The 19,051-nt window shown below is 38.4% G+C and overlaps 2 protein-coding genes across 3 annotated transcripts in view; one reads left to right on the top strand and one right to left on the bottom strand.

The window, feature by feature from the left end:
* Positions 1-5,925: 5,925 nt before the first annotated feature.
* Positions 5,926-11,716, bottom strand: LOC124856325 (protein unc-119 homolog B-like). The gene is made up of 5 exons (XM_047346661.1): positions 11,228-11,716; positions 8,793-8,906; positions 8,520-8,619; positions 8,198-8,370; positions 5,926-6,575 (listed from the first exon to the last, which is right to left on the bottom strand). Exons 1-5 carry the CDS (start codon positions 11,457-11,459, stop codon positions 6,463-6,465), a joined length of 732 nt encoding a protein of 243 aa, XP_047202617.1. The 5' UTR covers positions 11,460-11,716; the 3' UTR covers positions 5,926-6,462.
* Positions 11,717-15,275: 3,559 nt separating this feature from the next.
* LOC124856845 (trichohyalin-like) overlaps positions 15,276-19,051 on the top strand; it is a 29,397-nt gene continuing 25,621 nt past the window's right edge. For both annotated transcript variants that reach the window (XM_047347745.1, XM_047347744.1), the window contains exon 1: positions 15,276-15,473. The gene's annotated coding sequence lies outside the window, so the exon portion shown is untranslated. The remainder of the gene's footprint in view (positions 15,474-19,051) is intronic.

Here is a 19,051-nt window from a genome sequence, read left to right as displayed (position 1 = left end):
AATTTCAAAGGGAATACCTTTGCAAGCCACTGCATGACCTAACATAGTTTACACTGTGCTTGAAAAGGGTAGTTGCGATCATGAATGAGGTATTATTTTTCACTTCGAGACCGATGCTTACTCATATTTACAGTAGATGCCTCATCCGACCTCCTCCACGGGGGAGAGAGATAAAGTCACAGGACGATTGTCGGGAATCACACCACTGCACACAGAGATGGAATCACGACCATCCCTGAGACCATCGTCGTGCTGACCTAGAAGACAAGACTGCACGGTGACTCATCGGTTCTGTTGCGGGTGATGTCGTTGTAACACATGATGGATCTCACACCAGGGTGCCGGTGCAGTGTATGAGCTAGGCAGAAGGAAAGGAAAATCAAAAAAAAGAGGAGGATGTAAGCAACTGGAGAAGCTTAGGTGGATGAATGGATGGATGGAGGGATGGATGGATAGCCCGAGGAGGGGGGGTTAACAAGAAGTCCATACAAGCTGCTTCTAAACACACTCGTGAGGAGTCTGTGTATCTCTTTTAATCCTTTTTCCACTCCCCCCTCCATTTCTTTTCATGGGACCTCTCATCACCATTCCTAGCTTCTATTTATAGGACACCAATGCCCCCCCCCATCCCCCCCGTCCCCCAGTCTATGTGTAGTGTGTGTGTGAATGTGAGAGAAAGTGTGCGTCTGTTTTAAGGGAAACCTCAAGAAAGCATTGTCTCTAACTCTTAATACCAGCCTGATTTGATCCATTGAACAGAATCTAGGCGGAAGCCAGGTGTGTTTGTGTGTATATAAAGGAAAGGCTAAATGAGCTTGATTTATCCCACCTTTGCTGTTGTTTCCGGCATGTGAGTGTGTGTGTTGATTCCCAACTGACTGCTGAAATGTAAACCACAAAGGCCTGAGAATGCACAAATCATTCCTGGAAAGTGCTTTTTTGTTTTGTTTTGGCTGGAGATGTGCCTGTACTTGTGCATATGCTAATTGTGAGGAGTCAAACGGGATATGTTGAGATTCTTTTTTTACCCACACACAGTTCAGTGCTGTACAGCAGTTTAAACGTGTGTGCTGCGGCATGGAGGCCCGGCGAGCCTGATGGAAGGCTGTGGTTATTGATTTATGAGCCCTGGTTTGTGGTCTAATCACCAACTGACACATTTGGTCATCAAACTATAAACTATTAGCTAAGACAGACATGCCGTTAGCACTTGCAGTGAATAATGGACAACTTAAATATATATCTAGGTTTTTCAAATAGGTGCATTTCAGCTATAGGTACAGTCGAAATCTTATATTTACATACACTGCATAAAAAAGACACATAACTATTGCTCTGACATTTAACAAGACAGGATTATCAAAATGATTTCTATATAAAAAAAGACATGTTTTTCAGATGTATTACTTTCTTCAAATTTAGAAGTTTACATAGACTACAAACATTTTGGGAAAGGATAAATTATGATGTTATGACTTTGTAAGCTTCTGACAGGATAAATAGAGGCACGCCAGTTGAAGTATTTTAAGGAAACCCTTCAAGCAAACTGCTTCCTTGTGTTTCAGCACTGGAAAATCAATAAAAGGGGTTCTGTGCAGTTTTGGTGTGAAATGTGTAAATCAGAACCCGTAGAACAAAAGTAAAACATTTTGTGAAGATGCCGGCTAAAGATGCACTGTGAAAACAAGTCCTGTACCATCATAGACTGAAAGATCACTCAGAGAGGATGAAGCCATTACTCTAAAAGCAACTTAAAATGCTGCACTGCGAATGGTCTCAGCGGCAAGGATCTTCATTTTGTAGACATGGCACATGGCCTGATGAAACTAAAATTGACACAAATTGGTCTTCCAAATGGACAATGACCTTAATCATACCAAGTTAGTTGCAAAATGGTTTAAGGACAACAAAGCCAATGCTTTGGTATGGCCATCACAAGGTACTGATCATACTCAGTCCCATAGAAAATGTATTGCCAGAGCTGAAAAGGTGTGTGTGAGCAAGGCAGCCTGCAAACCTGACTCAGTTACACCAGTCCTGTCAGGTTGAATGGGCCAAAATTCCAGCAAACTACTGTGAAAAACTAAGGATCACTGAGAGATTCGCTTTCTCATTCAATTCAACTGATTTTATTTACAAAATACTAACTAAAAGTCAGTATTTAGGAATTATAAGTTACAATAAAAATAATTTACAGCCGCTTGATCTACCCATGTTCTAAAATTATTATAACATAACTTCAAGTCCAAGATTTTTTTTACTGAACCAAGTACATCCCAAAAACCTAACATATTTAAAAATAGTACTGTAATTTAAAGGCTGAGCATTCTTTTTACCATGAAAGTACAATGTTATTTCTTGTAACATCTAGAAATGTAATCTCTTCAACTGCTACCCCCCGCAGCCTTTTGGCATGCAGCCCATATAATCAGACTTCCGCTACCGTGTGCCTTCCTGTTCAGAGCATGTGTTTGCTGGTTTTACACCCAATACTCCCAACTGATTTAGTAGGAACCTTTCCTCCAAGCTAAATATGTTAGTGAATATATCTTACACTAACAAGTATATTAATTATCTTGCAGTTGTAGTTGTTTTCCTTCTTGAACGCCATTATGTAATATCATTCACACTGTGAACTGTTGCAGAAATTCAGATTTCAGATTTGATTCCTCTGTTCATTCAGTTCAGTGTGGAACCCAAAGCTACATTAAAACAAAGAGATAGCACATGGGTTTTATAACCATGGCCACTCAATTAGCCAACTACAACACAGGAGTATGAGACATCAGTTTTATTTGAATGATTACAGTATATGAAGACTGTGTGTCAGTAAGTGCAGGTTTGTTCACTTCTATAGGAGATGGATTTTTAATATTGAAATATTTACACTATTTAATATATGCATTAAAATATTATATGGTGTTGCACACAATAAGGAATTATAAGATTTTTATGTGGATTGCTTGCTAAAAATGACTGCTTACTGCTTTGATTTTACTCTGAATATCTATGATTTGTGGTTCATCACAGTTTTGTGGTCAAGAAACAAACAAGAATCATAGTGAAGTTAGTGGCAAAAGAAGCATATTTTTTTCGGTATATGTCAAAAAGCACAACGTTTGATGTTGGAAATAGAATCCAAATTGTGCCTTAAACAGGATTTCTTGAACCTGTTATTTTTTAGTGCTGTGACATCGTGCGTGTCAGTTCAAGTCCAAAAATCACTTATTTCTGCTGTAAAATTGAAAACTTTGTCCACTTCCTGCTTGCATAACCTCACAGCCACAGCTGCAACAACACACTCACAGTCTGGGACATCCCAGTGGGTCATCAGCAGGTTTCTTTTATCTTTAAGCCCAAATTTGATAGAATAATAGATTGTATGGGTTCTGTAAAGGAACGGGAAAAGGTGAGAGCTGGACACAGTGCCCACGAGGACCCGTTATAGGGAGATAGTGAGGATTTAGATGAAGAAGAGATGAAGAAAAACATCGCACAGAGAGGAGCCATAGGAATCGAATGAGGAAGAAAGAGCAAATAAAAACAGAGGGTGTGTGTATCCTCATTGTGTGTGTCTGTATGTGTGTGCAGCTGTGCAGTGTCGGAGCGAAGGAAGGCGTGAGCAGAGGGGGTCCATTGTGGGTCTTTGTGTGGCTCAGATTATCCTCTTCTCTGGGAAAGTGGAAACTCAACACTTCTCTCCAGAGGTCTGGTTACCAGGTGAGAGAAGAGGAAAGAAAAGAGAGAGAGAGAGAGAGAAAAAACAGAGTGAGCGCGAGAGCTGCATAGGTGTGGAGAGAAACAGACACAGAGAAGGGCAGAGGAGATTCAAAGATTTGGAGCATGGGAGCAAGAAATAAAGGAAAAAAGGAAATTAAGGTAAAACAACAAGAATAAACATAGAAAGATTGGATTTTAATCTGAAAAAGCCCCCCCCCCCCCCCCCCCCCCAAAAAAAATAAAAAAACTCCAATTATGTTTATATTAGAATGTAGCAAGTTAAAATAAATGTCGGATTGCATTTAATGTTGTGCTTCCTATTTATGAAATAAGCATAAAAATCTTGTATTCTGCTAGAGTGAAACATAGCCATCAATTAACATTAAAACATCTGATTGTGTTCCTGCCTTACAATAATTACGAAAAGAAATGTTATTTATTACATTATCAATAACACATATTAAAGAAATGTATGTAAAAGGAAGTAAAAACTAATCCTTAAAACATTTTTTTCTCAGCAGTATTTTAGCAAATAGAAGGAATTTAACCCAGAGAAACCCACAGAATAGGTTTAGTCTGATTTATTATTTTGTTTCAGTGGTCTCCTCTGCACTAAGTGTAAATTGTAACTGTTGTCAAATAGCTCCTCTTAGTGGCGATTTGAGAAACGTCAATGACCCTTCAATAAAGCCCATTTTCCTTTCCAGGAAAAGATGTTCATAAAACCTCGTATCGAAGCAGAAAAAGAATAAAAATCCTATAAATCTTAAAAATGTCAGCTTTTGCTACAAATTATCTATTAATATGCAAAGCTGACCATATAATTGGTTGTGTGTGTTGATAAAGTAGATGTGGCAGAAGCTCATCTGTATGTTCAAGATGTGAAAAGCAAAGTATGTTGAGATGCTGCTGGTTTAACTTCTCCCCATATGGTAAAATGAAACAATCAGGACACAGTTTGTATCTGAAAATGTCCATTTATTGACTCTGTTCTTTTTTATTTTTACAAACTATATGTATTTATTTATATATGTATATATTATACAAACAGCTTCAACTCTGAACACTAACATTTTCACAAAGTATAAAGAGGAAATACACCAGTTCACTTGGAATAAAACAGAAAACAAATTCATATTCCAGACATTTATCAACTTCAAAAACATAAAGTTACAATTAGAGATGAAGTAATATCTGATTTAGGATCACTAGGAGAAAAAGGTTTAATAAGGAAGTAGTTTTGTTTATTTACTTGCAACAAAAGGACAAGAAAAAAGTCAAAGTGTTGAGAACAAAGTTAAAATACTGTAAAAACAACTCTTCAAGAAAAAAATGAATAGACAAGAAATATAACAAAATTTGAGATAATTAAACCAATAGCAAAAAAAATGCAAGAAAAGGAAAAAATGAGAAAAAATTGAAAACAGGAGAAAAAGGACAAATATGCAGAAAAGAAGAAAAGAAAAAGAAAAAACATTTATGTATTTCTGTAAATGAGCTGCTTTGATAAAACAGCAGTTTCACAATTTTGCCTTTTTTTCTTCATTTCCACTTTACGTTCAACATTTCGACTCATCATGAAATGAATATTTGACTTTATCAGCTTTTCAAGTTTTTTTAAAGATTATTATGCTATTTGGTGTAACTGATGTCCTGTGTCTCCAGGTCTCTCTTGTAAATGAGACCACCAGAGATTACCTGTCTAAATAAAAGTCAAAAAATAAATCAAAACATTCTTGAATGGGAAGGAATTTTCTTTAACACTTTATTACATTAAAACAAAAAACGCTCCAAAGTTTACTTATTTGTTAAAATTATATATATATATATATATATATATATATTTATATAATGATATATATATATATATATATTTATTAATCATATCAACACATGCATAATGATCAACACGCTCTGAAATAGGAAGGATTTTCTATTTCAAACTGGTGTTTCACCAGTTACCACTGGTCGTCATATGAATTAAAGCAGAGTTAGCTGTTACCTGATCTTGTTTCATGTTGCAATCAAACAGGCTCAAATTTAAAAGGAAAAAAAAAAAACCCTTTGATGAGGCTCAGTACTCGTGCGGACATGTCTTTTTGTGTAGAAATGAAAGGGATACAGAGAGGAGAATGCAGGGCTAACCATGTGTATTTGACATGCGTGTTTTTTTGTGGATGGTTTCTCTCCCCCCCCCCCCCCCCCCCCCCCCCCCCCGTCTCCCGTGATGTTGTCTGGAGTAGATTCTGGAGGCGGTAGCTCTGAGAACAGCTGCTTCTGACAAACACTATGGGTGCCACTTGGGGATTGAGCGTGTGTGTGTGTTCAGATATGTGTGTGTGTGTGTGATTTTAATAGTAGCTAGGAAACTTGAAAGGAGTCTGATCATCCGTCCAATTGCTATTTGACCTGTTTTAAACACATGTTACACAGCCACTAGTGATTAGCCCTCTTTTTAAGAATCAAAGAGATCTGTCAATGCTTAAAACTAGATAAATTAAGCAATGTGGAGCTTCTTCCTGTTTGTGTGTCAGTGTGAAGACTACCATCATCTTCCAGCAAAGTAAAACACACTGAAAATGAAACAAACAAATGGCATTAAAGCTTGACAAACACGAGCGGCAGCTCAAACAGCTGTGGGAGCGTGTGTATGTGTGAACGTTTGAGCTGAATGTTGTGCAGTATGCATGCATGTGTGTCAACAGATGAGAGCAGCGGATGCAACATCCAAGGCTGCCACCATCATTGTCCTCCATTGTAGGCGTAGTTTGCCTTGTTGTGCATGACCAGTCTATTGTCGACAAAATAGAAACTGTCCGACTGCGTTTCATAAGGACACTCCACCATCTGAAGCACTGCAAAACAGACAATACATGCATGTTAGCAAACCAGAAGTGGTGCTTCTGAACTTAAATGTAATGCAGATATTTCTGCTGTGGTCAGGCTTTAAATAGAAAAACTGCAAAAACCAGAGCGTGGATGGATGGATGGATTTGGACAAAGGGACAACAGTAACGTCTAGCAATCAAAAAATTTTCTTGAAACTATGTGGCTTTCCATACTTATCTAGATCCATAAAATTCTTAGATCAAATCCCATGTTTTTCCACCCTGCGTAGGAAATCTGTCTTTGTGCAGTGGGTTATAAGTCAAATTCAAAAACAAAAGCCTTAAGAAAGCTTTATTTTATTATTTTGTGTTTTATTTGTTTTTCAGTTGAACTGTAAAACATAGATGTCACATAAAAGCTGGAAAAAGTGATAAATTATTTATCACGGTCTCGTGTTATACATCACAAAGACCTGAGGAGACTTTTTTGATCTTCTGTCTGTCTGCACTTCTATTGTTTGCTTAAATGTCTAGTTAAAGGGGATTTAGCACCTCCTGTGGTGGGAGCTAAAATGTTGTAGTTATCTGATTCGGTGCTGAATTGAAGGACTATTTCACATTTTTTAGAACTCTGGACTACTTTTGATTATCTCTACTTAAATATCTACTTGGTCAGTTCTGAACTGTATAATTCTACACTTAACAGAGTTTCTGCAAAATATAATTTGAGATTTATTTCAACTTTATTCTATAGCTGAAAACACACAAAAAATAGTTTGTTTCGTGGATTAGAACCACATTGGATTGAGGGATGCATGAAAACCACAATACATAGACTGGTCAAACCTGGATTTAAATATTCTACACTTCTCATAGATTCCTTAAAATCTGTGATCAGTGATTAAATTTTTTTAAAAGCTTTCCAATAATTAGTGACAACAATAGAATAGAAAAGTATCATTCGCTGAAAGGGCAATCATGCGAGAACAGCCGCTGCGCTTGATTCGGGGAAGATCAGCTGTTCAACACACAACGGCTGCACAACATCAGGAAAACATGTTATTGCGATACTATTCCTGAATATTGATAGCAATCAACACACATTTTTCTGACTCTTTCCCTTCTTTATTTCACTGTAGCATCTCGGCCCAGGCGAATAAACATCAAGTGTGGACACTGAGTAAATGTCTATCCAGCAGGTCAAATATAATCTTAGCGTGCAGAATTTGCATGCATGGCATTCGAAATAATGTCCTTTTGCTTTGCAATATTGCACAGATTAATATTGTGATTACATTTGCTTACACCACTACATTGCTGTAGTACACCTTTTAGTTAAGACGTATAAAAAGAGGCATAGGGTGAACATCATACTACAAGAAGGGCAGAAAATGATCTTATCTAATATGACATAACTGATTGATGTGGTGCATTTTATGTAAGCCTAATATAAGCTCCAGTGTATGATCTGATGCACAGATATGGTTTGACTGGTTCCCCATACCAGCCTGGCTTGGTTACAACCCCAACGGAGAGCCGAAAACCAAAACAAGCGCGTACATGTCCACTAAATCAGATAGTTTAGGATTTTCCACGTTCACCTATTAATTATCGGGGGGGGGGGGGGGGGGTTCAACAGCAGGACTCACCCAGGCTGTCAGAAAGCTGGGGGAACTCGTAGATATGTTCACATGTGTTACGGCTGCTTGGGATGCAGAAGCCAAAGTCAAAGTCGAAGCTCTTGAGCAGGTGATCACGAAAGTAGTGCCTCTCGATCATGCGGAAGTTGTTCAGGGGCCGGTTCCCAACCGTGAATTCCACCCTGATCGAATGAAGAAAAGTGAAGCTGAGTCTTTAGCTGTATTTCTTTTAATATGACATTTTTTATTATTATTATTATCAGTGTACACAGAATAAAAATAAGGAATACAACACTTCACTGCTTTCAAGCTGCATGTGTGAGTCACTCACGTAGCTCCCACGGTCCTCAGTCGCAGGAAAGCCGGTGTAAACTGGTAGCGAACAAATCGGCCCGCGGTGCCATCTCCATCTCTGTGCTCCTCATCATCATCTGACAGCAGAACAATGATTTACAGCATAATAAACACGTTTTCGGTTAAATTTACAAACAAGCAAACGGCTTTGACCCATATTTATAAAGCTATGAACATAATGTTGTCAGAGAAGCCAGTGCATCTATTTTTAAGTGAAACAGAACAGAAATAGAACAGTGGAAACTTGCACCTGAATGCGGAGGTTTGGCAATCTCAAACAGGACAGTGTCGGTTTCCAGGTCTCTGATTTTAAAGCGTACAAAGTCAATGTTGTAAATATTGTCTTCAGGTTTACAGAGGTACCCTGCAACAGTAACACACAGAGGACACGGGTTAACAAACAACAACAACCATTATGAGAACAAATTAGACTGAACTGTCCTGTTTTAGGTCAGTTATTACAAAACATATTTGTGATTGCTTGATGTTGCCATAATGAGAATTATTTATAACTGTCTTCTAATTCAGACGTTTACATACATGTCCTTAGTATTTGGTAGAAGGGATCTTTCAACTGTATGATGGGGGTCAAATGTTTCTACTATCCACAAGCTTCTCACAATAGTTTGATGGAATTTCGGCCCATTCGTCCTGACAGAACCGGTGTACCTGAGTCAGTTTTTATTGCCTTGCTCACACACACCTTTTCAGCTCTACCTACAAGTGTTCTGTGGTAATGAGATGAAGACTTTGTGATGGCCACTCCAAAACATTGACTTAGTTGTCCCTAAACCACTTTGTAACTACGCTGGTGGTACGATTAGAGTCACTGTCCATTCAACAGACCCATTCTGCCCAAGATTTCACTGATGGTTCAATATTTTAAACATGCTCTTTCCTATTGATGCCAACTATTCTGTGAAGGACGCCTGTCCCTCCTGCAGCAAAACTCCGCAACATCATGCCGCCACCTCCGTACTTTACAGTTCTAATGGCCTTCTAAGGCTTGCATGCTTCCCGTTTTTTCGGCCAAACATAAAATTGGTCGTTATGGCTGAACACTTTAATTTTAGCTTCACCAGACCACGGGACATGTCTGAAAAAAAAATGTAGATCTTTCTCACTGTGTGCCTTCACAAGCTGTAATCTGGCATTTTATGTTGCTTTTGGAGTAATGGCTTCTTCTTTTCTGAGTGGTGTTTTTAGCCCACATTAGAACGAAAATCCTTTCATCGTGGAACTTTGCGCTCTCTTACCAGCCTCAGTCGGCATTTTCAGAAGGTCTTTTTGCTTTTATTCTGGGGATGATAAACAGATTTCACACCAAAACACTATCATCTCTTAAACACAGCGCTTGTCTTATAATGAATACTTGCTGGACATTCATATTGTGTTTTTACTTGCATATAGTTGTTTGAATAGATGAACTGGCATGATACACAAGGATGAATCAGGCTTGTGGAGGTCCATAATTCTCTTCCTGATTATCTTGCCTGATTTGTTTGTATTTTCCCAGGTTGTCATACAAGGAAGCAGTGTGTTTGATGTAAGCAGTGTGTTTGATGTGTTAAAATATATTTACAGGTGGGCCGCCAGGCTTTGGTGTTACGGCATTGTAATTTAAAGTATGTAACCTGTACTGCACTGAAGCTCAAATAAAATCCTGTTTAAACCCAGACAGACAGACTGACATATGAACCTACGGTAATAAATCTATAAAACAAAGTTAATAAAACCCGTGAGGCAATGGTCTCATAATTATTGAGTTACAGTGGACAACAGGGACTGGACCGGGGGTCCAGGGCTGCATGTGGGTCTTAACACCGCTTTTAGTTATGATAGTAAGAACAGCATTTCAAAGACAATGTTTCACTAATGGGACAGGAAATATATATTTTCTTGAGTCTTTGTATGTCATTGGGGTTTATTTATTTATTCATTTAGTTTTTAATTCATTTTACATACATATCCAAAGGACCTCATTCTGCTGAAATTATTTATTTTTGTTCTATTTTTTTGTTGTTGTTCTTAAGCCTAAAAATACATAAATTGTTATTTATTTTGAACAGGAAACATTTGTGTTTAATGCAGGCTTGTTATTTGTAAAAATTCAATATTTTGTGTTTTTTCGAAGGTTTCCCGGCTTAAGATACATTTTATGTTTTGATTCCTTGGTCCCAGAAAAATCACTCAAACTGAAAACACACCTTGTAATTATGCAGCCATTCTTACATTAGAGCCCAACAATTTAATTCTGCCTCCACAGCTTTAATAGCTGTAAATGTAGGCCACGACACAGAAGGACTTCACTATGATGGTGTAGAGCACTGGGAAGGCCTTGCTGCTCCCAATACTGACTGCAATGCCACTGTTTTCATCTCTGAACAACATGACATTATCATATGATTTCATCTGAACCACACTGAACCACAGGGATGGTTATCAAACTGTCGTAATTGCTCCTATCAATACACACCTAGAGTCCTCTGAGCGGTTTAATTATAGAAACAACAATAATTACCTATGACGTAAAAGAGTTGTTGGTGTTTCTAATTATGCCATTGTAATAACATCATACAGGGCATCATAGCTCGTTAGCTTGTCTCTATTTTTAAATGAGAGGTATTTAAGCCCTGTTTTTCTGTAATTCAGCGGGTTTCGTCCGCAATAAAAAGCGACCCAAACCTCTCGTAGCAACTCGCAGTCCTAGCACATCCTCCGGAGAAATGTGTCCATTCTTCGTCCGTAGCTCTTCCTCCGTCCCGGGCCTGCTCTCCACCTGGCTTCTACGGGACTTGAGCCTCTTCAAGACGCCTCCGCTGGGCTTTCGGTCCCGCGGAGGGGCAGAAGAACCGTGCCCGCCGCTGGAGACATTTTCAGCAACAGGCGCGTCGCTGCGGGCATTGGCTCCGCTCATCGCTGCTGACTGAATCTACCTCGGCTTCACCTGCGTCTTCAAACCCTGCGAATACCTGCTCTTCACCACCTCTTCTGAAAAAGACGCTGGAAGAAGAAGCGGAGGACGAGGAAGATGGCGTCGCAGATGGCGAATGTCGGGAGAACTGTCGGTGAACGGTCAAGCTCTTGTTTTTGTAAACACATGCTGGACGGTTGCCATGACAACTGGCTCTATGAGCCTCAGGGTTCTAAGCGTTTGCAAAAATGTCCACCAGGGGACGAGAGAATGCTGCTTTTAAGACATGAGCAGGAACTAAATAAATCAGTCAATCAATCAATAAAGTCGAATTCACTTGTTCTTTTTCTGAACTTTCTTCTAATGCCTTCAAACTTTTACATTGATTTAAATAAACAGTAACTATATTTGATCCTTTACACCAGGGGTGTTCAAACTGTTCACCAGGTCAGGACAAAATGTCAAGTCAAAATTAGTCGCAGACCCAAAAAAAAAAAAACATTATATAGGGATTGTTTTTTTGTTTTTTTTTTACCGCTCAATGATAAGCTAAACAGTATTTTAATCAAACAAATAAACTAGACAAATTCTTTAGGGAATGGATGTGTTAATTATTGCAGATCCAAATCTTAAAAAGGATTTGTATGTTTGCCTTATTAAAATGAAGGAATCCAGTCTGTAAATTATGTTGGGCACAACTTGAAATAAAGAAGAAGAAAATTTAGTTTATTGTCAGCAAAAGGAATAGGATTTGGGTGACTCTTTAAAAATGCATGCTGTATTTAGGAAAGGTTAATAAATTTGTTAAAAGCAGATTTGGGTGCACCAAGGTTTGCTTTTGAGTAAAAGTCATGGGATTAATGTGGTACTATTTAATCTGAAATTAAAGATGAATACTATGTGTTGTACCGACCTTTTTTAGATAGATAGATAGATAGATAGATAGATAGATAGATAGATAGATAGATAGATAGATAGATAGATAGATAGATAGATAGATAGATAGATAGATAGATAGATAGATAGATAGATAGATAGATAGATAGATAGATAGATAGATAGATAGATAGATAGATAGATAGATAGATAGATAGATAGATAGATAGATAGATATTTTTTAGCTTTAGTGATTTCTAACTTAAGATTTAACTTGTCTGATATAGTATAATATGTACTTGATTGTAAAATTGTTACTTAACTATTAATTATAGTATGAAAAATAATTTTGTACATTTTTCATTGTATTTATTTATTTAGTCATTGCTAATTATAGATACATCAATCATGTTTCCTGACATGTAGCCTGGTTATAAAACGCAACCACAACTCTGGTCGGCGATCATTTCCTCCTACTTTGAATTACCTAAGAAGTCTCTGCTTTTAAGATTTGCTGAAAGCTCACTCTCCTGTTTCCTGGTCCCAGGCGCATGAAAGCAACGCAAATTAACGTTGTAAAGGCTCAGGTCTAATGCAAATTCGTGTTTGCTGTGCTGGCTGACGGGCAACTCCTGCTGTTCAAAAGCCGCAGGTAGCCTCAGCAACATCCACAAAAAAAGCAAGACAGATCCTATTCCTTTTCACTTCTGGTGAGTAAAGTAGCCTTTCTTTACAATCGGAACCCGTTTATCCAGTCAATTGAAAACCCAAACTACAGGGAAGCTGAACATTCATACATACAACTTTTGTTTAGGCTTTTCAAAATAAGAGTCGGAGCTCTTTTTTTTTTAATTCAGACTTTAGCAAGCATTATTTATTATTTGTTGTGATCAATCATGGTTCGTTTACACCAAACATGGATGGTAATAGACCAATTTTAAAGAAGTAATATTCTAAAAAGTAAAATTTTAAACACAAAGGGACATGTATGTCATTTTATGTAGCCCTATTATTTTCGTATTGTTATACACTAACCTTTAGAGACATTTTCCTTTACACACAAATGAATAATGACATAGGTTTTAGAATGGTGATTGCCCACAGTTTGCACCTTTAACTGTTATGATTCTACTGTTTATAGAAGTGTTTATAGAAATATTAGAGCATTACTTTTAGAGATCAATTGTAAGATCAGACACTGATGCGGGGCAAGATAGGCTAGATTTATGTATGCTAGAGCAAGACTTTATTTCACTGGAATTTCAGAGCCAAGGTAGTCCGCTGAAAAACAACCCAGAACAATAATCATCGCTTCTCCAAACTTTAGAAAAGGGACATTATAGTGAGGAAAGCACCATTGTCTAAGCAACCTCCAAACTCAGGTTCATCTATCAGATTGCCAGATAGTGAAGTGAATTTCTCACTCCAAAAAATACGTCTGCACTGCTCCATTGACAGTCTGCTTCACACCACTGTGTCCTATCCATTCCATGGAAACCCATTCTGTGAAGATCTATGTGCACTGTCCTTGTGCTAATCTAATGGTCCCATAAAGCCTGGTAGTCTTCCACACTGCGCATCTCAGCATGCGCTGTCCACGCTCTGTAAATTTACATGGCCGTTGTTGCTGTTGTTCCTACTTGCCTGCACATAATTATGATACCACTAACAGTCGACTGTATAATAAGGGAAGATGCATAACCAATGGATTTATTGTACAGGTGTTATCACGGTGCTACACTTCAATTCACTTATCTCCTGAGAGATTCTTTTACAGATGTTTAAAGAAGCAGTCCGCATGTCTAGGTGCTTGATTTTCTATACCTGTGGTCATGGATGTTATTGAAACACCTGAATTCAGTGATTTTCGGGGTACTTCAGGGCTTTTGGCAATACACTGAATGATTCTACAACAAGAGCTATCGTTTAACCTGTCTCCTGGCACTTAAATCAGGAAGCGATTCATATATTCCACTGAGAAATAGGACACTCCTTCAACAAGACACATCAGTTCTAACTAAATATGTTCTCATCAATATGTGCTGTAAAAAGCAGTTAGCAATCCTGTAGCACACATTTTTATGCTTTTTAAAGAAGGGACAAAAATATAACCTGTTGACAAATAAATCTATTTTAATGTATATTAATTTTTGAAAAGGCTTTACTAATATACTAGCATATATATATATATTGGTCCAAAATAGCTACATTTAATTAGCGTACTAATCTTCTAATATACTTGGAGTATACTTATGACTAATTTGACTGAAAATATACGTATACATGTCAAAACGTTATATACATTAGTACATCATGTTTCACTAGGATAATATATACAAATGCATGAAACTATAAACTAGAGTGTATTTGCTGTTTTTAGTCCTGAGACAATATATTTTAAATAGATATTTACTACTATTTCATTTAACTTTATTTTATTGTTTGTTTGTTTGCTTGTGGAAAAAGGCATGAAATAACCTACACTTTGTAATGCTTGTGGGTATGGTAAAATGTTTTAATGACAGAAATATCTTATGTTTGCATTTTCTTTTTTTTTTTTTTTGGTTAACAATAAATAACAATAGTGTCAAACATATCTCTGAACACTTCAAACTAATCATTACAGGGGATTTTGTGTCGTTACGAATATGTTGACAGATGAAATATTTGCATTTATCAGGGGATTTGCAAGAGCAGCTCCGATCCCTTTGTTTTCAAGTGTGGTTAGTAATAGTTCGCTACGAGGGGCTACTTTCACTTAACCTTCCCTGTAGTCCACAAAAACAACTGGGACACCTGGGGCTAAAGAATGAAGGGCGAAGGGGTGACAGAGTAACGAGGTTTCCGCACTTTTATTTTGAAGTCGGAACACACTACTTCCTGTTTTGTAGCCCTTTCCCTGTGCATCTTGACGTCAGAGACGCTCGAGCTGAGGCTGGCGGGGCGGAGGGAGTGTCCGCTGCTGGGTGGAGGTCTAGCAGCGGACGGACGTCTTCTTACTGTGAATGACTTGAAAGAAGACAACAAATACAGGCAGACAACAGCTCAGTGGACGAGGTGTTCTCACGGAAACACTTTGGTCCCTGAACTTCTTCACACTTTCCTCCCGCGTTCACCTGTAGACCTGCGTGAGGACACGAGGTAAATAAACAAACTTAATTCCTGTAGTGATGTTTTATTGAATGAATAGCATTACAATGACGGACAGGAGCGCATCTTTGCTGGTATTTAGGTTAAATCCGGTGGTAATAACTGTGTTATTGAGGCTTCTCTCAGCTGACCCGCTTGAATTAATGTTACATTGATTTTTCTCACGTTTTGGAGGACACAGCTGGTTCAACGACTGCTAGTTCATAGTTTGTATTAGGAACTTATTAACAACCTGTAACAGGACAGCAGCGATGCGCACACAAACTGTAACTTATTATATCGCGACGTTTGCGTGAAACGGAACCCTAAACAAATCGGGCTCTCACAAAGACGTGAGCCCAACGTAAACATGGAAACCTAAAGCAGCCGGAGCAACACAGCCTTGGCAGGGTGACAGGCACCAAAGACCAAGATAAAGCAACCCAAAGGCCTGGCAGCAAGAGAGGCTGCTGCAGAGGGCTTTCCTCTGACAAATCCATTAAATCAACTCTACAGCAGCTTTATCTGTTTGTTGCCTGGGAATTCAAGTGTAAGGAAAACTAATGAGGTGGGAGAAACAAACAGGGCACGTTATTCTTATTTACCCCCACTGTGTGGTGTTCACAGCTTTATCCCAGGCTGATCCCATTACACAATATCACGCACACCCAAAGTGGTGTTTTTTGTTAAAGCAACATAACGTGTATTATGACAAGCAGGAACTCCCTCGGCGCACATGTACACTGTTGTTTAGGATTAAAACAGCCGGTGCCACCCAGAGCATTTTTGCAGATATTGCAAAGTGTCAATGTGGAGTTAACGTGGATTTACCGGTTTGTGCAAAACGTCTTACAAGCCCAACCCGATGCTGCATACAACGTGCTGTGGTATTTAGTGTAATAGATTTAGAAACATTAAGTTACCGCTTTCACATTGTGTGTCACAATCTGATCATCTTCAAAGCGCTCCAGTGCCAATCACAGAGCGGTTTCTGTATCATTTCAGTGCTCTTGGTTCTGTGGGAGAATTTGATGTTGTGTATTTTGTACAGTAAAATTGATGTGATGACTCATTCGGACTGCCTGCTCCAGTTTTTGTCAGTGACCCCAGTGTGACTTTGCGCAGAACTCAACCAATCTCACCGGTTATCAAAAACTAGATCTGCCTTTTTTTTTAATCAACATTCATTGTATCTTATTCAGTATTCTTAACCACGTTGAATCTTAAACCGTACCTACAAAAGTGACGCAGGTGTAAAGCCAGCGAGCCCTGAGCAGTTCTAGACGCAGCCGTCATGGGTTCGAGTCCTGACCCGTTGACCTTTGCTGCATATCTTCCCCTCTCTCTCCACCCAATTCCTGCGGTCAGCTTTCAAAATAGAGCCCACTAGTGCCACCAAATAAGAATTAGAAAAATTCGGCAATTTACTCAGTAAGAAATATCCTGCATTATATAAAGAATCTTTATCTGCTTCTAGAGCCGTTCAACAAATTGAATTTCGATTGCTGTTGAAATATCATGTGCAATGGTGCATTGCTTGGATGCAATATTTGGTTGGTTTCTATATTTCAAGTGCATTGAGTAATATATTTGGAAAGTTGAAGGGACTTTCACTGCCATTAATGCCCATATCTGACATAGATTTTACAGCTTGCCATGCTGAAGCTCATGAAAAATAGTGGTAGCATCTTTTGAGAAGAAGTACATGTTATCAGTCAGGAATAAAGTGCAGTGTCTAAGAGTTATAATGGAAATGGGACTCCTTTAGTGAGCTGATCAAAACCGCTATCTAACAGAAGATTGTTTTAAGGGTCTGATCGAGATTTAGGACCAGTTTCTAATCTGAGAAAGAAGGCTAGGATGGACGAGGGGAAGAAGCTAAATTAACCTTTTAAAGTGACAAATCCCCAGAGAATCCAACCTCATTGTCAGCTCAGGACATTTGAGGAGTCCCGTTAGAACCAACACATATTAAGGTCTCCAGTTGATGAGATCAGGGGCTAAACAGGTCTATACAACCCTGTTAAAATTCCAGGTTTTTCTTTTCATTTCAGTTTTTTTCTAAAAATAATGTAACATTGATCTGGTATAATTCAGCTGAAAAACCTCTTAGAAGGAAGAACAAAAAATTGTGAAATAACCCAGTTGCAGTGTGCAGACCCTTAAACTAATATGTCGTTGAGGTAACCTTTCGATTCAATTTTAGCATTCAGTCTTTTTTGGTAGGAGTCAATCTGTGACCAACATCCTTACGTGACAGTGTTTGCCCATTCTTTACTGTACAGTTTCTCCTAATCTATCAGATTGTGTTGACATCTCTTGTCCCTGTAGATTTTTTGTTAAATTTACTTCTGAGTTATGTCTAGAACGTTTCACAGCTTATGGTTCCCTGTCACGCATTCATTCTTTTGGTGATTGAGATGTATGTTTGCACTCACAGTGATGCTGCAAATAAAAACCCCTGTTCATCTTCTGCTTTGCAGCAGACACCTGAATGTTTTGAGTCAAAACTGATTGGTATTTAGGAGTATTCACAACTTCATCCGCACTGTAGAAAACCTTAATTACATTTGAAGAAAAGTAACCCCAGAGCATGATGGTGCCATCACCATATTTCCCCATATTTCACTATGGCCATGATGTTCTGCTGGGACTGCAAAAGGTGTTAGCTAATTATTTTAGTGCCATGTGTTCAGACACTCTATGCCAGTAATACATTTTCTGAAGTTATATATTGAAGCATAAAACGTTTTAGAAGGAAAATAGCTATTTAGGTTGTAAAGTCATTAACAAACAACACCTAAGTTGTTTCAGTGCCATAACAACACACGTCGATTAGAAGCAACTTTTTCAAGAAAACCTTTTTGTTGAGATGAAACAAAATCCTGGTCGAAAGCCTCTCTGCATTTGTGGGTTCTCTCTCGGTACTCTGACTTTCTCCCACAGTCCAAAAACATTAGGTTAACTGGTCAATCTAAATTGCCCTTAGGTCTGAGTGTGTTCATGCATGGTTGGTGTGCTCTGTGATGGACTGGCAACCTGTCCAGGATGTACCCCTCCTCTCACCTAATGACAGCTGGGGATAGGCACCAAACCTCTGTTACCCAGTGTGGCTTAAGCGGCTGTAGAAAATGGATGGAAGGACGGATGGATGGATGGATGGATGGATGGATACACTTCTCCTGACTGATACCTTTATGCAATGAGATCATTTTTATGTCTTGTAACCTCTCAGCAAATTATTTAGCTGAAGGGTAAAAATGAAGAACAGCAGAAATTTATTTCAGGTTTAACAGATTAAAGTTGATGGCAGTGTGAACTTAAGAAAATTGAATGCTGAAACTGAATCAAAATGTGCTTCAGCAAAGTGTTAGCTTTAGGGTGTGCACATTTTATACAGCAGTGTTTTGTTGGTTTTTCACATGAATTGTACAGGATATAGGAACAGGTCAAAGTATAAGCGCTGGTTCACACTACAGTTGCGTTGTCTGTTTGTAATATTTTCCCAAAGAGTGCTGTGTTAAAATGGAAAACTGAAGAACAGCCTGCTTTCTTTGGACCCGTTCAGTTTTAATTATAGCATGATATCT

Source organism: Girardinichthys multiradiatus, chromosome 20 (genome assembly GCF_021462225.1).
Source record: "Girardinichthys multiradiatus isolate DD_20200921_A chromosome 20, DD_fGirMul_XY1, whole genome shotgun sequence".
Classification (NCBI taxonomy): Eukaryota; Metazoa; Chordata; class Actinopteri; order Cyprinodontiformes; family Goodeidae; genus Girardinichthys; species Girardinichthys multiradiatus.
Note: the sequence above shows the minus strand (reverse complement) of the source record. Positions and strands in the feature narration are given on the sequence as shown.